Here is a 23250-nt window from a genome sequence, read left to right on the forward strand (position 1 = left end):
TACAACTTCTCCAGGGTACAGGTCAAAGACACCCAGTTATACAATTAGAGGTTAGGACCCAATGAGACTGACCTGGGGGCAAGGACAGGGAAAGGAACAGAAGGATCTAGAACTGTCTTTTGGACCCACCCCCACTTCTAAGTCTAAGGAGTCAACTTCAGAGTTCAACAATAAATTGAATTAAGCATAATTATAGCCCTGATCCACCATCCTCTCTATAGCATCCCTCCAAGGGGCGGGGTAGTCCCAGACAGGATCTGGACAAATGTTCGTCATCCGAGTGCCCAGGCTCCAGCGACTCTGGTCAAGGGCAGGAGGTGGGTCCTAGGCTGCAGTCACATGACTGAAGTGAGAGCAGCAATGGCTGGCTCAAGCAGAGGTAAGGCACCAGGCTAGGTGCTAACCATGAGCCCTCAGGATAGGGATTAAGGAAGGAAACCACTGATGCCCAAAGTAAGACTTTAATGTGCATAAAGGAACCCCATATTAACAATGGTCAGAGAGCAAGGTGTGGGGGCGGGGAACAGTGACCAACAAGGAGGGCCCAGGAGGACCTGGGAAGCCAGAGCTGTAGAGACAAGACCCCAGAGATAGCTGAGCAGTCAGGAGAGTTCAAGGATGTGGATGGTCAGAGACAAGGACCCCAGTGACAGCAGTCTAGCTGCACTAGGCTTCAGCCTCCATTCACCTCCTACAGTTCTCTTTCTGCTGGAGTCCAGAACCCTGGGCCACTTTGCCCTGACCGCTTTAAATGTCTTTCCAAGGACTGAAGTACTGGCCCTGTGAAGAAGAGAAAAGCGGTCTGTAATGGCCTAGCCCCAGTACTGCCCTCTATCCACAGGTCCCCGTGTTGGTGGTGTCCATTCAACATCTACCAGAGATGCCTCTTTCATACCAGGTGTTGTGACACTAAGTAAGACTCTCAAGGCTCAGAGACCAGATACAGTAGGTCAACAGGCTACTTGACCTAAGTGCCTAGAAGGCTCAGTCAGGGTGTTGTCTCCTACTACTACTGGCCCAAGGAATATGGGAGGAAGATGGTATCCGTGCACACTCAGCCAGGCTTCAATCACTTTGCTTCCTCTTTATGATAAACAATGCTTTCTACCAGAGACCAGTGGATCAGGGGAAGGTCCATGTTCCAGCTTTCTGTTTCTCAGGGACTTGTGAAATCTGAGCACCAAGTACAACAGCCTGTGGCCAGTGTGTCAGCCTCAAGTCAAGGGTTAGAGGGGGTTGTAAGGGAGGAGTCAGGGAGAGGCAAGCTGGGAACAGGGAGTCCAGCTGTCTCCATTAAGGACTTGGGGGCTCAGGGCCAGCCCAGCAGGGCACGCTTATTGGAGAAATGGGGTGGGGGTGGGAGAGTGCAGATGGGGACTGCTTTGTGCCAAGAAGTGATGCTGGCTGTGAGCCCTGAGTTTTGCATTCACTCAAGTTGCTTGCTTGATGGGGCAAGTTATTGACCCTCTGGAGCCTCTAGTTTGCTCATCTGTGAAACGGACTTCTAATAATCTCTACCTCCTGAGGGTTCTTCAGGCTCCCATAGAAAAGGATCTTCACTCTGTACCTAAGATGTTACTGCCTAGATGAGACAATTCCAAGAACAGAGTTTGCTCATATAGAAATGAGAGTGGGTGCTGTGGCTGGGAAATGCTCTTAACAAAGCAAGAAGCCAGCTGAGGTCTACAGGACAAGCGGACAGGATGCGGACAGCTGTTGCCTCTGGTGTCCCTTCCTGGCGGTTCCTGACACACTGGTGTTGCTCAGCTCTCCAAGGCTGAGTTTCTCTTTGCATTTGTTCACAAACAGGCCTCCCTATGTTCCCTCTTGCATCCTCTCCCTGGGTCCTGGATTAAGAATGAAGGTCCCCTGAGACATCCCCTCCCTTCACCGCACTGCCCACTCCACCCTCTCCCTTTGGAGTCCAGCAGCTGCAGTGGGGGTGGATGGACTGCTGGATCTGCCAAGCCCCACGGACTGACCACTTCCCTTCCCTCCCAGGTCTAGGGGATTATGGGACACCACCTGGGGCTGACAGTGAGCCAGCAGGTCCTGCCAGCGGATGTAGGTCTGGGTGGCTAGGTCCTTGAGTTTGGTCCGGTGCATGGCCTGGGGGCTCTCCCGGATATGGGTGCTGATGTTGCGGTCCAACTGCATGCACAACAGCTGCAGCTCACCCTGCAGAGGAGGAGGAGGAGGCGGGACATAAGCCAGGCGTGTTCTGGAGGCCAGGGCAAGATTTAGGAGAACTAAGGCACCAGGGGAGTGAGTGACTGCTGGCAAGCTGGGCAGGAAAAGGAGCAGAGGGGAAGGGCAGCTTCTAGGGGGCAGGTCAGCATCCCTTGGGAATGGCTTCTGAGACATGGTGGGAGGAAGAGGCCCTGGCCACCCTCACCACTTTTTTCTTGATCTCTCACTCTGCAGTTTCTGATGAAAGGCCGGTTCCGTCCTGGCTGTTGTGGTCCCACATTGCTTAATGCAGTAGATACTACTGGGTACCCAGCCCTTCCCTGTTCCAGACTCTTGGGAGACTCACCCACTGATCTGGAGTGATATCCTGGCTACTGACCACCACCCCAGCCAGGCTCAAGAGGCTGTGGCACAGATAGCAGACCTAGAAAGAGAACATAACAAGGGCACTTTCTTAACTCATCAGAGCCTGAGAACGATCCTTGCTCTCGGCACACAGCAGCAGCTTCCGGAAAGCATCTTCAAGGAGGGCCAGCATGAACAGAACTTGGCGCCATTGTCTTAGAGCCGTCACGGTCCCAGTAGGCTGTGCCCACATTCCTTCTAACTAACAACCACCCCCCAAATGCCTGCCACCTAGAAAGCCATGCCACCCCAAGCCTCCGGAAATGAAAGCCCAGAGGGTCTGTGTACTACGACCTCTGCACAGCTGTTTGTTGAGTCACCTACACCTGTGGTCAGTGACTGAGGTGAAACTGTCCCCTGGGCGACCTCTAAGCCCCCACCTTGGAGATGTGCCCCACAATGGATAAGCAATGTACAAACCCAACAGAGCACTGTTTGACATCAGTCCTGACAACAGACAGGAAGCTGGTGAAGGAAGGGAGGCCAGTGGAAACAGTATGGGGTAAACGTCTCCATACATTCCCCATGAAGTCCACCTCCCCTCCTGCCACCACTTCAGAGATAAAAACCAGAACAAAGGTCAGGTATGATGGAGCATACCTGTAATCCCTAACTTGGAAGCTAAAGCAGATAGACCACAAGTTCAAGGCCAGCCAAGGCTACACAGGAAGACCCTGTCTGAAAAACAAAAGAAAATATACAACAACAATGAACACAAAAAAGAGACAAAAAAGAAAAACAAGATAATTACGGCAAAGGCCAGTTCTATTGGGTGAGAGAAGGGACAGTCATGTGACACCCTTGAACTCTCTACTGAAGGTATTCATTTAGGACATGTCTGCCTGCTATGCAAAGAAAATGAACTATATAGTTCCTGATAGATGGTTACTGACACCAGGAACCCGCTCTTAGCACACCAACCTCTACACAGAGGTCTTTCAGTCCATCCCTTGGATCTTTTTCCATCTAAAGTAAGGAGAATGGCTGCACACCTGAGAGATATCTGGCAGATCTATAACCTTGGAGAAGAAAAAGGATGGAAGAGGAAAGCCCCAGGGATGGCCAGGAGGGCTCTCAGCCAGCCCAAGGGCCCTCTGTGGATGGCTCTCTTGCTGTTATAATTCTGCTCCCTGGGCTGACTACTGCTGGCATCCCAGAACTCGGCAGACCCCTCTGTTCTATAGGCTCAGTCCTGTGCATCTCTACTTGACTAGGAGCGGCTCTGCTCAGAGCCAGCAGCTTTGGGAGGCAATGGATGATTTGCTTAACAAATACCAAATCTCAGCTTCTCAGGGAAAGAGTCTCTTCTGCTTCTGGACAGTGTGGTGGGGGCTGCAGGGAGGAAGTGACTAAACCAGAGTAGGCCTCCAAAGGACAGGAGGATTTGAAGCGAAAATGGCCCTAAGGGGGTAGAGGCAGCAGATTACAACACCAGACAGATCCTGGGGCTGATGCAGGAGACAGGTGGGACATCGGGAGGAGGCGGGGCTGGCCAGCCACGTAGTTAGCTGGGCTTGAGTGGGAGTAAGGGAGAGGGCATGGCTTGGGGACAGGGCTGGCTGAAGAGAGACTGAGGAGAGTTGGGTTGTGGGGTGCTGATTAGAGGCTCCTGGGGAATGCTGGTGACAGAAGGGAGCGGTATCTGGTGTGGGTTGAACACACCAGTACACACAGTCTTTCTGGAACAAAAGACTGTAAGATGTGTCTCTCTCTCATATTCTTTTTGCTGTCCTCCATACTGTGTGGTTGGTGTGCGTGTGCGTGCGAGAGACTAAACTCAGAAGTAAGCAAGTGAAGTATATACTCTTCCCCTGAGCTGTATCCTCGGCCCACATCCTCTTTCTTCCCCTTATATATGTGGTGCAGAGGTGGGGGTGGGGTGACTGGAGAGATGGCTGCTGCCAACACAACAGCCCAGGCTCACAACCACCTGTAACTCTAGCTCCAGGGGATTCCAAGGTCTCTGACTTCCTTGAGCACGCATACTGTGTGTATATGCACATATCCCCAGATACACAAATATACACAATCAAAAGTAATGAAAACCTGAGGAATGTAATGGTATATGCATTTAATAACAGACAGAGGCAGATGGATTTCTGTGAGTTTGAGGCCAGCCTGGCATAGTGAGTTTTAGGCTATTCAGGGCTACAGTGTGACCCTGTCTCAACAAATAAATAGAAACATACGTGTAATAACAAAGAAAAAGAGATTGTGAGGTTGACAGGAAGCAAGGTGGTGGGTAGTATATAAGAAACGGGAGAGAGAAAGGGAAAAGGGAGAAAGTGATGTTATCATATTTTAATTTAAAAAATAAAAAATGTGAGTCGGGTGTTGGTGGCGCACGCCTTTAATCCCAGCACTCGGGAGGCAGAGGCAGGCGGATCTCTGTGAGTTCGAGGCCAGCCTGGTCTACAGAGCCGATTCCAGGACAGCCTCCAAAACAATACAGAGAAACCCTGTCTCGAAAAACCAAAAATAAATAAATAAATAAAAATAAAATGTTATAAAAATCTTTTTTGAAAAATAAAAGGACTATTTCTGGGGACTGGGGATCTAGCTCATTTAACATAGTGCTTGCCTAGCATGCAGGAGGCCTCAGGTTCAATTCCTAGTACCATAAAATTGGGCCTGGTGTCACATGCCTGCAATTCCAGCATTCCTTAGAGGTAGAAGGATCAGAAATTCAAAATTATCCTTAGCTACACAGTGAGTTCAAGGATAGCTTGTACTACCTGAAACCTTGTCTTTAAAAAAAATCTGTATAATATGTATACTTTACTGATAGAGTCAGAATATTCCTAAATTTGTTGGAGATTTTCTAACAGGACACTGCCTGCTTTAATTGATCCTAACGGGGTTTGGGGCAAGAGAGGAACATGACCTCAGAAAGAAGCTGAGGCCCCTTTCTGACAGGGCAAAGCTCTGCCACCCTGTGAGGTGGCAGAGGATGCCAAGAGAAGCCCCCCCAAAGGAGCTGGGGAGCAGCGTTGTCTGGGCACGGCTGGGAAGGGCGGCTGGGAACCGCCCTCTAGGGTGTAAAGGGATGGCTACAGTGTAGGTAGGAGGGCAGCGGGATGCAGAGACTCCTCACCTCTAAGCCTTTCTTTCTCTTGTAAATGCCTTTCTCTAGCACCCCACCCCACCTGAAGATCGGCCGGCCCAAGCTCAGTTGTGAAGATCTTTGCACCATCTGGGTTGCAGGATTTATCTTTCCTAGGTGGAGGCTTGGTGGGCAGGCCGTAGGCTCCCTGGAACGCCCTGGAGGAAGACTATAGGAGGAAGGGCTGCCAGGGTATTTTCCCTGTGCCGTGGGGGCTCACTGGAGAAAAGCTAAGCAGCACACAGCTCCAATTTCACAGCACAGCTCCACACTGGTTCCCATAATTCAGTCTTCAAGGAAAACCCCAGATAAACTTTTTTTATTTTCATTTATTTATTGTCTGGGTGTGGGAAGGAGGAAGAGGATGTTCGAATTTTCGAAGCCATTTCACCAAAGGAAAAATCCAAGTGCACTGCAGCCTGGGTGCTGCTGTGTGTTCCCCTTGCAGAGAGGGTCCCCGAGTTAGATTCTGACTCACTTGAGGTCTTAGGGCTCAGATGCTGAGTCCCTGCCAGTGCTTTTTTTTGGGGGTGGGGCTTTTGGCTTGGGATGTTGCTCAGCGGTAGAATCCTGGTCTAGCAAAGGTAAGGTTCTGAGTTCTAGCATCAGTCCCTGTGAAACAAGACAAGGGTGGCATGGTGGTGCGTGCCTTTAATCCCCGAGTGGGGATGAGGGAAACAACAAACACCACCAAGTTTCAGTGTGGACATGCGCCATGCCTAGCCTTCTCCTTTTATTTCCTCCAGACCAGGCAGGTAAAGGGAGAGCATTTGGTTCCTCTGTAGGGAAGCAAAGCATTAGCAGGGACTAAGGGTTCTGGGCCTGGAGCATGCAGAACTGGGGACGCTTCCTCTAAAATGCCACTGCTTGCAGGACCCAAGGTGGGCAAGGGTCATCCCAGTAGGAGTAGGATGTATGTAAAGTATGACCGGTTTCTGAATTTAGCGAGCCTGTTTCTGTCCTGCCTGCCACCACACAGTTCAGCAGGAAGTGATGGCCAGAGGACAGGACACGGGTGAAGCAGCCCCCCCAGATTACCCCTCTGCCTTTTCCTCTACCATTGGCACCACAAAGTGGCCTTTTCCCCAAGCCACGGGAGGCCCCTTCTAGATGTCAGCTTGTGCATGTACATTGGTGTGTCTGGCTTGTGTGCGTCTACATGTGTGTGTATGTCTGGGGGTGGGGTCAGTATGGTTTTGGAGTCAGTCTTCCACGGTGGTGGGGCGGCAATATCCAGGCCTCTTACCTTGTTTGGAGCAGCAGAACCCAAGCCAGTTGAGGAGCCCAGCTTCTCATGCACAAACATGAATCCAGGCTGGGAAACCACAGAGGGAAAGAGATCCAGGAAACCTCAGCCAAGGACTCAGAAGAGAGAAGCAGAGGGTGAAGAACAGGGCGTGCCTGGGCCCAATTCTGACAAGCCAAGGCGGTACTAGCCCTGGGTCACATTGCCAGCAAGGCCTTTGCTTCCACTTCCTGGGTCTCTCCCCAGAGTCTGGTGGCAGGGCTCTTCCCAGAAACTCATTGCGGCATGTCTCATGCCTGCCCTCTCCCAAATCAGATGAGAGGGTCCCAAGGCTGGCACCCAGCAGACAACAGGCAGGTGTACCTCTGGTTCTGCTCCGGTTAGTTCTCATCTTAGGAATCACTCAAGTCCCCAGGGTCAAGTGGAACTCATTTGCAAGTTTTTGTCAAATGAGACAAAAGGGAACATGGGCGGACATTTCCCAGGAACCTCATCCTTCAGGAAATCCCCTGCTAGCGAATGCCAAGGGGGCAGGCTGGGTCACTTACACCAAAGGGCAGAAGGGAGAAGGGAGTTCCCAGGAAGCCACTTTCTCTAACCCAGCAGCACGGTCTCTCTCACCTCAGGTCATAACCAAGGATGCAGTCTTACCCTGCAGTCTTTAGATGGAGCCCTGTCCTTAGAGCCTGCAGAAGGGGACAGCAGATTTTCCGTGGGCAGAGGACTCTGAGGAAGAAGGTCCAGCCAGGCCCTGGGCAGCTGCTAGGGACTGGGGAGGGCTGGGCTAGCCCAGGAGCTCTGAGGAAGGAGGGTGAGGGAGATACTGTGGCTCTCTAAGACATACTGCTGAGGCCCTGGCTCATCCTGCAGGGGAGCACACCTGTTCAGTAGCACCAGGATGCCAGGGCTACTTCATCTCTTCTTGCCTTTGACATCACAGGCCCTGGCTGGTGGCTACCCTGGGGAACATGCATTCAGCTCAGTCTCTAAGGTCTGGAGGCTCAGCCCAGCCTAGCTTGACAACTGATCCTCATGTGGGTCCTCTTGGGGGGGGGAGGGGCAGGACAAGAGCATGTGTGCTAAAGATGAGCTCTAGAACCAATCCAGTTAATGACTGAGGCTACACTGATCACTAGATCACCTGTGGTGACAGGTAGACCACGATTCATTTGCATTTTAAAATTAAATTTAAATCTAGTATCACAGCATCCTGATCCAACGGGACGTACAGAGAAGGCCTGGTGACCCTATGTCTTGGCTTATGTGGAAGCTCAAGCTTGGCTACATCTCCAACATGTCCAGTTAGGGGAGGTATGGCAAGAAGCAGACGTCTGGGTCTTCCCCCTTCATCAGGAAAGGCTGTGTGTGTGTGTGTGTGTGGTGTATGTGGGGGTATGTGTGTGGTGTGTGTGTTAATGTGTGTAGTGTATGTGTGTGTGTGTGTTATGTGCGGTGTATGTGGGTGGGTGGTGTGTATGTGTGCAGGTTGTGTTTGTGTATACGTGCATGCACATACACACATGTACTCGAGTAACCTCTCTAAATGGGGCTGACACTGTAGAAGAGAACAGAGGTCCCTGGATGTTCTAGAGACTGGACATAGAGACCAGGCTATTCCTGGGGTATATGGGGGACATTAGCCTGGGCCCAAGAGCATGGTTTAGGGGCTTCTTCAGGGTTTGCACAAGCAACAACATCATTAGTCCTAAGTAATCCAGGTAGGGCCACTCACAGGCCTCAGGCCAAGAACTTCAGCTTAAGGAGAGAAGCAGGTTCTATCTTTCCTTCACGGAAGCACAGGACATGCATGTTTCTAACTACACCTTATCTGAACACTGGCACATGGCACCTGCCTTTTTGGATCTGTAGGGTGCTATTTCTTCCATTTCTGGGGGTAAACTGCACAAGCTACTCCCCTTGTCCATGCATCCCCAGTTCCAAGGTTATACTCCGTGACCTTGGCCTTGGCAGGCACTAGATTAGCAATGGAGCAGAGGGCTGCAACCAAGGTTCCATGCCAAAAGGAAAGCTGACTCTCAGAGTGACTCTGCCTAGGACAGGGGACTGGTCACTAGTTCTAGCAAGTAGGAAATGATGAGGACACATGATTAACTGCTAGGAAATGAGACTTGTGACATAATACCCTTTCCTAGACTAGTGTCCCTGAAGACACAGGGTCAAGAGGTCAGGTGGCAGACGTCACAGACAAAGCCTGCCAGATTCACCACTGGGTTGCAGGGCAGGCCATCCTACTTTGTAAATGAAAGTGATGGGGCTGTGAGGGTGGGGGACCCTAAAAATGGAACAGAGATGAAGTCATTTTAGGGTGATAGGGGACAGACTGGCAGCATCTAGACAGGAACAGGGCTTCCACCTCAGCTGGTGGGAACAACCACTAAATGAAAAGTTTCTCTCTGGACCCCAGCTGGGTCAGGAGGCAGGAGGTCTCTTCCCAGGGTGCTGGAGGATCTGAGAGGCCCAGAATGTACCCTAACACCCCCCCCCTTCCTCAGAGCATGGGCTCCAGCCTGTTCTAACTTTCCAGGAAAGGAGTTGAGACCCCAGACCTCTCACAGTGGGATCCTCTTGTAAGCTCTACCTGAACTCTGAGAATGGACCCAAGGAGGCTTCTGCCCCTGCTCTAGGACTGGGTGGGAGCTGGGCAGCTTTGGCACAGGAGCCAGGGGTGGGACATAAGCCGGAAGGCTGAGGACACATGCTGAAGCACCACCATGCCAGACAGCTGGACCAGGTCTGTTCTCCAGAGGGAGGAACCACAGAGCTGTGGGCAAACCCTTGAAAGAGTGATCCTACCCTGGCTGCCCTGCCTCTCTGGCTTCCTTTAGGGGTGGGGGTGGGGTATGCAAGATGACAAGCCATAACAGTAGCTCTTCCTGCTTCTCCAGCAGAACCAGAGACCCTGATCCCATGGGAGTCTAGACGGAAAAACCTAGCTCTGCCAGGGTCCCAGAATCTCTGGCTATAGGAATCAATGTGTGAGGCTGTGTGTCAGTCCAGGCTTATACCCGTACAAGCACATGGGTGAGCGTGTAGGCCTGAGGGCATGGTGAGCATGTGGAGCTCTGCAAGGAGTAACTGGAACTGGCCATCTGCAAAGAGAGCTGCTTTCTCCCAAAGCCCATGACAGAAGAACAGGATGTGCTATGCAGCCCAAAGTTTTTAGGTACCTAGGACATACCTCTTCCTTTGTAAGAGTGGCCCAGCCTCCTGTCCCCTACATTTAGGCCAAAATGTTCCATGGTGGTATCTACAGAGTTGACTCCAGCAGAATACATGTGACCAGCCAATCCCACCCGGTCCATGCCAAGCTAGTGAGATTTGACTCAGGGACAGAAGCTCGTTCTTTACCCCTGGCCAGGGTGGCTGAGGAAAGGAGGTCAATGTAGGGTTTTACACACAGACAGGAGAGAGCCTGTCTGGGAATATACCATAGGATAGAGCCAAGCATTGGGAGTGTAACACTGGGATTTTATGACATGGTGTATGTAGTTCTGGGTTCAGCCACTGAGGAGTCCCCCCAGGGTGACCGGAACTGTATTTCCATCAAAAGAGGCCCAGGGAAGAAAAAAGGGAAGGGGACAGAACAGGTGAGAAGATGGGGAGCAGACAGCAGCCAAGAAGACTGTGAACCCTGTAGGAGGGAGTAATTCTCATTCCTCTCTAGTCAGTCAAGGCAGAGCTGCTTGGACACAGCATTTAGAAAGGGCTCCCACACCCAATTTTGGCCTGACTCAGGCCTGATAGAAGTAGAGGCCAGGTTGGGTATAGCAATGGTAGGAAGGGTCCTTGCATGGCTTACTTCTGCCAGGCATTTCAATGGAGGCCTGCTGCTGAGGGCTGAGGTTGACTGGGGACCCAGCCTCACAGGCATCTCTGTTTAAGTTCATGAGGACAGTGGACATGCCATAGGTTAAGTGTTCAACAGACAGGAAGATTCAAGGCTGAGGCCATCTGCTGTGATTTGGTCTTCAGGACTGTAGGTGATGGGGGCGGGCAGAGGCTCCCTGGTACCCACCCTGCCCCCTGGGCCTAACCCCGTCACTGCAAGCCTTGTTCAAGTTCTTGCAAAGAAGCCAGATTTCTGGGAACCCAGCAAAGCTGGCTTGGGCCTGGGCCTCAGTCTACACTTGCATGTAGCTCAAGGCATCTACAATGTCAGCTTCTCAGAGGCCACTAGGGTCATGACAGAATGCAGCTACTGCTCCTCATTTTCGAGGAAGGAAGATGGAACAAAACCACAAAGCTAGCCAGGAAGAACTCAGGAGTCTGCATGTCTATTTTCCATTCCTCAAATCCAGTTTCCTCCTGGCTCTCTTAACTTTGCCCTGACCCAAGAACAGCACTGGGGAAGGGGAGGGGGGGGGCGGTCTACTGCACTTTCAGATGAGAAGGGCAAAGGGAGAGGCTCCAGAATCTGCTTGTATTTGAAGATGGCACAGGCTCAAGCCAAGCCCCAGGGAATACACACATCACCTTGTTGGGGTTGTAAGTACCAGCAAGGGTGGACTGAGACCAGCACAGAGATGCCAGGGGGCAACTAACCCTGTCCTGTTTCTGCAGCGAGAGCTGGCCTCTCCCTACCACAACCGCCCATTAAGGCAGTTCTTGGCAGGGTCAGCCAGCCCAGGGACAGACAGCTGCAGTCTATAGTTGCAGCAGCAAAAGCAGCAAAACTTGTTCATCAAGTCCCTCCAACACACCTGGCACACCACAAGGGTTTACAGGAGATGCACACAGGGCACTCACACACAAACACACCGGAGGCTCACGCCCTCTACACAGGCCGGGCAGACACACACCTCTGTGGAGTAGTAGCTGGCTGGAGCCTATCTCCAGCATCACTCACAGTCAAAAGCACACCCCCACCCCCATAAAATCACTGCTCCTCCATAAACAAGCTTTCCCAAAGGCCTCTAAAGCACAGCACAGGCTGCAGCCTGGGACCTTCCACGAGTGAGTGCACCTGCAGGAGGCTGACCCATGTACAGTGCTCAGTAAGCCTCAAGCTGTCAGCCTTGGAAGGCATCCACTATCAGGCACGGAGGGGGCGGGGGAGTAGGCTCCCTGTGCCAAGTTGGTCTCTTTATCCTCAGTTTTCATTCCACAATGGGAGACAGTTTAACTTCCTCAAATTTAACCAACTAGAGACAAGCTCCCATCTCACCATAAAGATTCTGGTTCCCTATACCTTCCAAATCTCTAAGGGAAGGGGAAACTCCATTAATATAGCATCAGAACTGTACTGTAGTTCAGTAGCAAGCACATGCTTAACATGTGACAGGGTATCATGATATTCAGCAGGATCAGAAAAAAAGTGCAAGTATGTACATTTACACATGTGTACACACACACATATACATGCATGCATATGTATTCATACACTTATGCATAGTAAATGCATACACACAGAGCAATAGTCCTGGGAGAAAAAGCAAACATTATTTGGAAACTGTGGTTAAACAGGAACAAGAAACGTAATGGCAGATTTAACAAGACCAAAACATCAGCCACCTCCATAAATGTGAATGGGTCACAATTCAACTCCAAGAGTGGACACAATATAACTAGGCTAACTCTGGCCACATCCAGATTAACACCTACCACAGTTAAAACCAAATGTCCCAGGAAACCCTGGTGCTTGGTTGGAGAGCTGAGCTGGTAGACTGGAGGAGAAGAATGAGTCAAGTTATGCAATGTTTTTCTGCCTGCAGCCAGAAGGCCAGTCTCATGGGGTCTGGGAAGGAGCTTTCTGGCAGAACCATGTCCCTGGGCCAAGAGGAAGCATTGGAAGGCCAGCCCTAGTGTTATTATACTCAACTCTGTGTAAACATGTCATCTCCCACCTGGCTCTGACAGACAAGATGCCTGCTCTTGCTAGGAGCTGCCAGGCTCCAAGCATCTTCTCACCTAGACGAGCCGCTCAAACCAGGCAAGCCCAGAGCATAGACAGCCAGCAAGGAGATCAGCACTATATATAAATACTATGAGATTTATTGAAGAATGAATCTCCCTGCCTCAATTTTCCCCCCTGAAACAGGGTTTCTCTGAGAAACAGTCCCGACTGTCCTGGAACTCACTCTGTAGACCAGGCTGGCCTGGAACTCACAGAGATCTGCCTGCCTCTGCCTCCTGAGTGCTGGGATTAAAGGTGTGCGCCACCACCACCCGGCTCAATTTCTTGAATAGCCTGGACCACAGCACTTTAAATGGTTAAAACGTTGAATCTTATACTCTAATCTTAAAAGTTCTTTCTCCCCTTTTGGTGGTGCAGAGAATTGAACACAGAACCTCACATGAGCTAGTTAAGCACATTACCACTGAGTTAAAATCTGGCCTTCCACTGTCAGCCTGATTTTCCAAGCATATTTTGTATGTGCTAATAGCATGGTAAGTGACTTTGACCCTGCTAGGACAAACAGGTTTCTTGGGAACCCAGTCTGCTCCTGCCTTCAGTCCTGCTCTCTCCTCCTCCCTGCCCCCACAGGCTGGAAGCCTGAGCAGTTGCTTCTTTTGTTAAAGTACTTGGTGGTTAGCTTTCCCAGGCAGGAACCTCACTAACTGGTAATTACCAACAATGCCCTGTGATTGGTTCTCTCATTACCCAAGGTAATACTTCTGAAGTCCAGGGTTCCATAAATGCTTGTGGTCTTAATGATACAAGGATATTAAGGGGCCAGAGGGCTGCCACTGGTCAAAGGCAGAGCAGAGGGAGGGCGGTTTCAAAAATGGGGGCAGGAGAGCCGACAGCCACAACGGAGTAGACAGGAGGAGAAGGATGAAATCCAATTCATTTGTTCAGTTTATCACTTAGTGGCAAAAACATGCAATGCTGAGATCCACAGCACGGTGAGACAGACAGCCGTGCAAAGGAACAACAGTGGAGCCACGCTGTGCCCTCCCTGGGGGGAGGAGGAGGTGGGAAGACCAGGAGAAGAGCCTGCAGAAGTGTTTATTTGCAGGGTTGGAGGAGGGCTCTGACCCCCGCAGTTTAGGGCAGGAAATCTCCCAGACATGAGTGTATTTAGCGTGGGACAGGCAGGAGCTCAGCAGGGCAGCCTCAAAGGCTGGGAAGAAGCTGTCTCCTCCATGCATGATCACCTCCAACTGACCTGAGCTCTGGCCTCAGTTTCCCCACTGCACTCAAGAAGCAAAAAGGCAAAGACTTTGAGCTCTGGGGATGAAAGGCGGCCCCATCCCAGACCACCACTCCCTGTAAAATAGGGCGGATGACGCCGCTGCTCATTTTGGCTGGTGAGTAGCCTCATCTCATCTTTGAAGATGAGACATGCTCAGGCCTAATGAGGAGTCAGTTGGCTGAGGTGGAGTGGGACCCAGTCGCCTGCCTGGCCCAGCCCCTCCCAGCCACCACAGCACCCAGTCCAGGGCACAGAACTGAAATCATTTCACACTTCTCTCTATCATGGCACTCCACCAGTTCACTCCCTCCCGTCCTGCCCTCTGACCCCCGATTGCCTTTGCTCTTAGCTACTTCACCACCAGAGGTCAAGGTGAAGGGGAGCCCAGAGGCTGCAGCACAGGGGTTCTGAGAGCCACCCCAGCCCCACCTGCCCCTACTGTTGTCCCCAACCAGTGTACTCTTTGCTCTGGGGGCAGTAAGCACCTTGATGCACTGCTCTTTCCTCCAGCTTTAGGGCAGAACTGTCTCTAACAGGCAACCAAGGGGGAGGGGGTAGCTGTGCTTGGACCCTTCAAAAAAAGGATCCCTCAGCCTTCTCACCCTCTCATCCCATGACTGCTACACAGACACCTTCCGCCCTGCTACCAGTAGGTCAGAAATGTGGTGAGCCAGGGGAAGCTGGGGGCCTGGGTGAGGCCACACCCCTGCTGCTGCTGGGAAGGTTCCTGGAGGCCATACAGTTTCCAGCCCAGACGTCAGCCTCTTCTTCCTTTTGCTCATACTCCTTTTGTCATCCCGGGCCTCTAGTATGCAGCCATGACAGACTACCCACCCAGGGACTGACTACAGTTCCTTTCCAGATTCTTCCCCCGTCTGTGTCATCCACTCCTGTTTCCTGGGAAATACTTCGGAAAGGAAAAGGGATGTGCAGATGGCCCCTGCCTTCCTGGGAGCCTGGAGCCTTGTAAAAGCACGAATACAAATCCCAGGGCGAAAGCCACCTTCCCTGCATGTTCTGAAGGGGAGTGTGCACCTGTGCACCTGGGGATTATCCTATCTTCTTAATGGTTCATTTGTGTTCATTAAGTCATTAATTCACTTATCTGATTTTCAGAGTGATGCCCAGAGGTTGGACTTCTGGTTGTTAATACTCAACCTCAGGAACCAGAGTTTTGAATCCCTGCCTTCCTGAATTAGAAGATCCCTATCTCCATTCTTCACCCGGGGTCTCTAGGGATAGCAGGGCCCCTGGAGATCCACTTGGAAGCCCCCACACCCACCTTGGTTCTTAACCCCAGGGATGTACAGGCCTCTGCTATTCCTAACCCTAACCTCCCAAACCGGGGTACTTCATTGCCTTTGACTCTCGCCAAAGGCTGGCTTTCAGGAAAGCTGGTCAAACCTCGGAAGAACTTACTTGGAAGAACTGGAGAAAGGTCAAGGGCTAAGCCTGGGTTAAAATTAGTGGGAATAAACAGGGAAACTGGGCATAGCTCTGTTGGTATGCCTGTGCCCACAGCTTCACCTGCACTTACATGCGGGGGGTGGAAAGGGGGGGCAAGGGTGCTAATTACAGGCTTGGGAGGGATACTAAGCACCTCCTCCCCACACACACACAGCAGCAGCCTCCTGGCCTCTGTCCTACAGTGGCTTGCGGTTCTGGAAGGACTAGCAGCCACAGGCCCCTCAGGCTGTGCAATGGGGACAGCCCCACCTTCCCCGTGAAATGGGGTAGCAGGGTCTTCTTGGTGAGGGCAGGCAGGGGCTGAGGAACTTACCTTGTGGTCTATCTCAGCATTGGCCTTTGGCTCTTGCCCCTGACAGGATGGCAAGGTCTCAACACCCAGACACTGCCTGAGGGATGATGGCCTCATGAGGCTGAGCAGCTGGCTGAGCAAGGCTAGCTGGAGAGGAGAAAGGAGACTGTGACTGAGTGACTGAGCGGACACAATGCTCTGGGAGACACCTTCAACTGGTGCAGAGGGTCACAACCCCAGCTTCCAGAACCTAAATCCACCTCTCCCTTATGAGCGGCGTGACCTCCCTAAAATGGCTCACACCCCTTCTTCCTAAGAGGAGGACATGTATATGGGCATGTATGTATGCACATGGGCGTACACAGGCATGTGCTCGAAACACACACACACACACACACACACACACACACTCTTACCTAGCACAGGGTGAGCCCTTCCTTAACTTGATAAATTAGGAAACTGTCCTGAGGCTTATGGGTTTACCCAAACTCCTTGGAAAAGCAGGAATAAGAAAGAGATTCCCTCAGCCACCTGAGTAGTCCTCTAGTCAGTGGCATAGTCTCTCCCACACCCCTCTCGTCACTTAGCGTGTTGCTGTGACATGGTCAGCCCACAGGAAGAGGACAGAATATGTCCTCAGCTTTACCATCCGTCTTATGAACCATGACCACAACTGCCCTGCCTGCCTGTTCCTAACTTCTCTGCATCCGTACCACACTCTTCCCTCCCAGGAATTCCAAATACCGAGTCTTCTAAACCACAGAGAAGTTCCAAGTTATAATAGCATCCAATAATACCAATAACACTGCTGATCGAAACCTTGTGGCCTTCCCAACTCTTCCTAAGTGATGGGATGCAAGCATTTTTGTATTACATGTCATTACATGTATTACATGTCATTTGTGTGTGGGGGGGCAAACAAGCCATAGCAAACACCCAGATGGTAGAAGATAATTTGCAGGAGTCAGTTCTTTCTTTCAACAGAGTGGGGTCTGAGGATTGAACTCGGGTCATTTCAGCAGCACACTTTCTTTTTTCTCTCTTGATAGGGTCCCGCCTGCGGTGCTCCCACGGCCTGGCACTTCCCCTGCAGACGACGCTAGCCTCAGACTTGCAGCAATCTTCTTACCTGTGCCTCCTGAGTACTGGGATGTGTGCCTTGCCCAGCCCTCTTTTCCCTTTTCCTAAAAAGCCATACTATTTTCTTGTCCAACAAAATAACCAATAATTCATGCTCATCCCTTAGCTATCCGCAGTTTTCTCAATCTCAGGAACACCCTTTCAGTTGGTCTGTTTAGCTGGGAGTTCCCCTGCAAGGTCTACACAGCGATTTGGTTGATGTGTCAATCTACCGGGTGCCCATCCCCTCTGAACAAAACAGGCTGTGAACCCCCTGGGAGGGATGCAACCTGCCTGTGTCCTGAAGCTAGCCCCTCTCTCTGGTCACCTCAAACATGGGCTTGAGCAGTCTAGATAGGGTCCCAGCAAGGACTGCCCTGGTGCTGGGGTATGGCTGGGTCCAGATAGTCAGGCCCCAGTTCTAGTCTCTTCAAGTCATCCATGTGCAACCCTAGGGATGGGAGAGGATTCAGAAGAAGAGGCAGTGTCAGGGTAGTTCAAGAGGCCCGACTCCTTACATCTAGCAGGTGCAGTGTGGCCACAGGCAAGAGGGCGAGCCCCGAGCCCAGCTCCCAGCCTGAGCCCAGCCGGGTGGCACACCACACCTGGCTTCCTCCTGTGACTCACCCACCAGCACCTGCTCAGCACTTCAGCTGCCCTAACGTTAGAAGCCCTGGAGAGAAGCAGCTGGGCAGGGAGAGGAGGATGAGGAGCTAGGAGTCAGGCTGGCTCTGGCTCCTAGAATGTGGAAAGAAGGCAGCGAAAACGGGGAGGAAGGACCTGGATAGAGATAGGTTCCGTCTGGGGCTGCACCGAGAGCGCCATTGCCTCGCGCCAGCCTTCGAGCTAATTTTCAAAACAGCCCTGCCCTTTCGCACGCTGAAAGCTCACCGCTCAAAGCTCACAGCTGTGCAAGCACTGGACTGCCCCGCCCTGCCTCCAAGACTACGCCCCCAGTGTGACTGAAGGTTCGCCTTAGCAGAGCCCGGACCCTCCCAGTTCTAGGAGCTGGGGGCAGGGCTGGTAGGGAAAGCACAGACCAAGCTCACTTGCTCACTCTTGTGTTTTTCCTTTTGCTCCAGAAAGCACTGGCGGTGCCTCAGTACAGTCTTGCTTTTTGGTCTCAGATTCTCTTTTGTTTCCGCATCGCCCCGCCCCCACATGCCACCCTCTACTGGATGAAGGCTTCTCTGGTTCATAAAGGTCTTGTATGGGGAGGGTCAGGACCAGACGACACCCTCTCCACCCCTACCCCCTACCTCCACAGAAGAGTGCCAACTCAGCAAACACTCAACCCATTAGGACAGACACCTCAGGGCAAGAAGTGATGATCACCCAGAAGGACAGGCCTCCACTGGCCTTGCCAGTCTCCTGGCAGGAAAAGATCCTGGCAAAGCAACTGTCTACACAGCATGTGTCTCTTGCTCTCAAATCCTGGCAGTGGCTCCAATTTGCACAGGAGAGGTGGCTGTAAGGTACTAGTAGGTCCCAAATGACTTGCTGCTACTGCTCTCAGGAGTCTCGGCCCTCATATGTCGGCTGAACAGACACATTGCAGAGCTGCCCCCTCCTTATGGGAGTCACTGTCACATCTAACCCGCAGCCTACAGCACTTTCTTACCACCCTTGCTGGTCCCTATCCTATTGCATCATTTACCTTATCCCAGGCACAGAACTCGCTTGCTTAGTGTACTATTATCAGCCCTCTCCCTGGCCATGAGCTCAACGTTGTCTCCTGCAGGGACCACGCAGCCAAGGACCATGCCTGGCACATGGCTCGTGCTTATTAAGTACTTGTTAGGCAAACAAATGGCTAACTAGCATTAGGACTTTAGTTAGTTAACCATTTCCCAGGAGAGTCAAACTTTCCTATTCCTCCTTAATTTGGGGCACTCAAAGTCTTTGCTTTCCAAATTTCAAGACATGATTTGAGGCTGAATGTGGTGGGTTATGCCTTTAATTTCAGCATTTGGGAGGCAGAGGGAGAGAGGATTTCTGTGTTTGAGGCCAGCTTGGTCTACATAGCAAGTTCCAGGACAGCCAGGACTACATTGAGAAATCTTGTCTCAAAAAAAGACTTTTGAGCAAAGTGACTTCTTGCCAGACATGATGGTACATGCTTGTAAACTTAGGGCTTGTGAAGCAGAGGCAGGAAGATCTTAAGTTCAAGGCCAACTGGCTTCATAGGAAATCTCCAAACAATGAGTTGATAGGATGGCTCAGAGGGTAAGGTACTTGCTGCCAAGCCTGATTACCTAGGAAGGAGAAAACAGGAGAACGGACTCCTGCAAGCTGTCCTCTGACCTCCACATGGACACTGTGGTGTGCGCACACACAATAAAACACACATATTTGAAGAATGCTTTGCTTTGTTTCTATGTTGCAAGAGGTTGGTATAAGAAATAAACTCTGGGCCTGGTGTTGGTGGTGCACGCCTTTAATTCCAGCACTCGGGAGGCAGAGGTAGGCGGATCTCTGGTCTACAGGGCAAGTTCTGGGACTGCCTCCAAAAAAATACAGAGAAAACCCTGTCTCGGAAAAAAAGAAAAAAGAAAAAAAAACCCTCTGGGTTTCCTCCCACCCTGTCCCACCTACATCTTGCATGATGTCTGATTCCTGGAGGGCTCCTGCTTGCTCTAGCCCTGCTGACTGTCCTCGGGAAGCGACCCAGCATCTGCCACAACCTACCTCTGCTGCTATCACCTCAGGCCAACTGCCCTGCAGAATGACAGGCTCCATCCCCCAACACTTTAGTCTCAACACAGCAGCTAACTGTTGAAAATGTTTTCACCTCAGTTTCTGTCTCTACTCTGGGCCTGAAAGCCCGTGGCTTCACCATGGCCTTATGGCTCTGGCCGATGGAACCTTCTCTTAGCCTCTCTGACCGCAGTCTCTGCTAGTCTACCTCAGCCCTCTGCTCTAGCCACACCAGCCTCTTTGCTTTCCCTCCAACCTAAGTGTCCTTTACTCAGCCCCTGGGCCTTTGTTCATGCTATTTCCTCTACTGGAAGTGACCACACACAACACCCCTCCCCCCCCCCCCCAGGAAACCTTGCCTCCTATACCTGAGCTCAAATGTCCCTCTCTTCACCTTTACAAAACCTTACCCATCCAATGCTGCTTTTTCTGTTCTTCTTTCATTTTTTTTAAAGATTTATTTATTACTAATACAGTGTTCTGCCTGCATGTGTCCCTGCAGGCCAGAAGGGGACACCAGATCTCATTACAGATGGTTGTGAGCCATCATATGGTTGCTGAGAATTGAACTCAGGTCGTCTGGAAGAGCAGGCAGTGCTGTTAACCTCTGAACCATCTCTCCAGCCCCCCCATTTATTATTTTTTTAATTTTGTTTTTGTTTGTCTCATTTTCGAGACAGGGTTTCTCTGTATTGTTTTGGAGGCTGTCGATCCAGCCTGGCCTCGAACTCACAAAGATCCACCTGCCTCTGCCTCCCGAGTGCTGGGATTAAAGGCGTGCGCCACCAGCGCCCGGCTATACGTTTCCCTTTTCTCCACAGCACTTGTCATTCTCTGGACGCTTACCTACCCCACGTTCCTTCTTTCTCGTGCCTCTTTTGACCTGCTCGACTAATCCTATCACAGAAGAGGAACTTCATCCAATTCAGCTCTTTCCTGCCCAGACCAGACTCCAGGTCACACTGGAGCCTGAGACCAAGCAGCGACTGTTTCTGAAGTTTTCCCAGTAGTCAATGAAACAACAAGAATTACTGGTCCAACCCTGGGACTCTCCATGAAAACGCAAGTGCTGGATTGTTGCATTCTGCCGACTTGCAGTCTCCCAAGGCCAGTTCTCCAACTGTAGTGCTCCCGGGGCGGGGCTCCTGCTGTGGCTTGAGGCAGGCACAGAGTAAGAGGCAGGGTGGGCAGCTTGGGTCCTGAGAACCCCTCCCACCCACGTTAAACCCCAGGACTCTCTTCTCTGACAGTCAACCCAGAAGCTCCTTCAAATGGTATAGGCTGCTGGGAGCCAGGTAAGGGGCTGGAGAGGTTGAGGGGGCATGCTGCAGTGGCCAATGGCCAAATCCTAATCCTGGCTCCCCCCTTCCCTGACTCAGTCTCCCCATCTATAAACCATGGATAGAGTAGCAGCTCTTCCAGCCCAAGGCTTTGAGGGAGGGAAGAATGAGGAACAGTACTTGCGGAACACAGTGCTGCCTGCCTGGTAGAGGCAGTTGTTATAGGTGGAAGGAGGGCCGGTGCACAACCAGAGCTGTTGCATTCGGGGGGTGAGGCCAAGAGAGGGTAAGGGCAGGGATGGCTGTGTGGAGGTGCTCGGCGGCTGCGAGGACAAGTGATCCTTTGAAGGCAAGTCTAAGGAGTCTGACAGGTCAGACTAGGAAAGAGAGTGCCTGGTGACCAGACACCAGGAAGAGACCAGCAGCAGAGCATCTAAACACACCTGCTGAGCCTTCCTCTCTCCCTCTCTCCCTCTCTCCAGAGCCACAGCTGACTCTGGCTGTTTCTCCTCCTGACTACACCCAGCAAGCATGGACTCATCCTTCGAGCCCTGGCTCAGGTACCTTCTCAGAAGCCTATCCTCAGGCAGTGTTAGTCACCCAGGTCACAGCTAGCTGGCTCACCCCTCTTCAGGAGTCATCTGGTAGTGTCACACCTGGTGTCTGAGGCTGAGCTTGGGATCTGAGTTGCCTAATCAAGTGTCAGAGGAGCAGACAGGCACACAGCTGGGTTTGCAGTGGTCAGAGCAGGCAGGAGTAAGGAAAGGACCTGGAGTCAGAAAGCACAGTCCGGCTCCACTTGCCTGACTGGCCTTGGGATCCTGGATCCTTGCTTGTTGAGAGACCTCCCGAGCTAACTCCCTCATTAACCAAGCAGCATACACAATGTGCCTCCTCCTCCTCGTGGCTCCTCTTCAGGACTAGGCAGCCCTACTGGACCCCCCCAGCAGTCTCAGGCCAAGAAGACCCCTCAGCCTTGAAATGACCTCACCTTTGGGTCACTGCTAACACAGATTCTGGGCAAGAGACATCAGGGGCCTACTCTTCCTGGAGTCCTGACTTTTCTTCTTTGTCAGTTCTCTATGGGGGCTTAGCGAACCCCTCTGGCAAAACCAAGGCCCCCATAGCAGGCTGTCATGCAGCCTTGGGCAACCTGGCTGAATTTCAGCTGCTCCTAACTTCCTGACCTGCTCTCCCTTCTTCAGTGACTGAGTCATCCTCTCCCAATGGTGGCTTTTACAGCATTCTCACCTTGGGGACCCTGACACTCACCTGGATGTCTCTGTATCCCACAAGCATTACATTGCCTACCTGGCATGGGCCAGTCCTGGGCTGAGGGTCAATGGGCAGCAAGCAGACACCACTGATTCCCCACTCTCGGGGCCCCCAGAACATGAGTGTGGGGAACACAACACAGACACTCAACAAGTAAGGGAGGGTGACAGATGGGGGCCTCCTTGGTGTGCCAGCCGGAGAGGGAATGACAAGCCCCTGCCATACTAAGCCCCCTTTCCATGCTAGGGCAAAGGCAGAGGACGAGAGGGAGCTGAAGCAAGAGTCAGGCCCAACCCCTCCTTCCAACCAAACCAACTGACATTTTTCTTACGTAGCTCCCTCTCAAAATCTTGCATTTGGCTTTTGAGCTAGCTGGCTTGGGGATGTATTGGGTGTGCCTTTGCCTGTGTACCTGGCCTCTTAAGTGTTGTTGAGCTAGGCATTCAGGGAGACCCTGAAACTACAAGAATTCCAGGGAGATTCCCTAGTGGAAGCAAGAAGCTTTCAACTTCCCCATCTTATCCTTGGAGCTGAAGGAGGCCATGGCTTCCAAGCTAACAGTGTCAGAGATCCGTCAGAGAGGAGTGAGGAGGAAGCCAGGACTCAGCCCTGCGGCCCCGCCTAACCCTGGAATAGGAGGCCCTGATCAGAGCAGCTTTAGGGTATTTCTTTCCACCTTTGTTTTTCTGCAGCAGAACCAGGGTTTGGGAAGTCCGTTCCTCTACAAGAACAACAAGCACTCTTATTTATTTATTTTTTCTTTTTTTCTTTTTTTTTTTTTTTTTGGTTTTACGAGATAGGGTTTCTCTGTTTTGGAGGCTGTCGATCCAGCCTGGCCTCGAACTCACAGAGATCCACCTGCCTCTGCCTCCCGAGTACTGGGGTTAAAGGCGTGCGCCACCAACGCCCGGCTCTATTTTTGGTTTTTTTCAAGACAGGGTTTCTCTGTGGCTTTGGAGGCTGTCCTGGAACTAGCTCTTGTAGGCCAAGCTGGTCTCAAACTCACAGAGATCCACCTG

General features: G+C 51.7%; 1 protein-coding gene across 8 annotated transcripts in view; it reads right to left on the minus strand.

The window, feature by feature from the left end:
* Positions 1-445: 445 nt before the first annotated feature.
* The window catches only part of Fam178b (family with sequence similarity 178 member B), a 110112-nt gene continuing 87307 nt past the window's right edge, over positions 446-23250 (minus strand). For 3 of the 8 annotated variants that reach the window (XM_040729351.1, XM_040729350.1, XM_040729348.1), the window contains 5 exons: positions 15882-16007; positions 6945-7013; positions 2537-2614; positions 2026-2178; positions 446-780 (listed from right to left, as the gene is read on the minus strand). In XM_040729351.1, the coding sequence (XP_040585285.1) occupies positions 748-780; positions 2026-2178; positions 2537-2614; positions 6945-7013; positions 15882-16007 (459 nt within the window). In that variant the 3' untranslated portion in view covers positions 446-747. Of the gene's footprint in view, positions 781-2025; positions 2179-2536; positions 2615-6029; positions 6311-6944; positions 7014-13764; positions 14100-15881; positions 16008-23250 lie in introns of those variants that run through there. The other 5 variants (XM_040729349.1, XM_040729353.1, XM_040729352.1 and 2 more) reach the window with 5 other exon arrangements.

The sequence above is a fragment of the Mesocricetus auratus genome, unplaced genomic scaffold (assembly GCF_017639785.1).
Source record: "Mesocricetus auratus isolate SY011 unplaced genomic scaffold, BCM_Maur_2.0 Super-Scaffold_100021, whole genome shotgun sequence".
Lineage (NCBI taxonomy): Eukaryota > Metazoa > Chordata > Mammalia > Rodentia > Cricetidae > Mesocricetus > Mesocricetus auratus.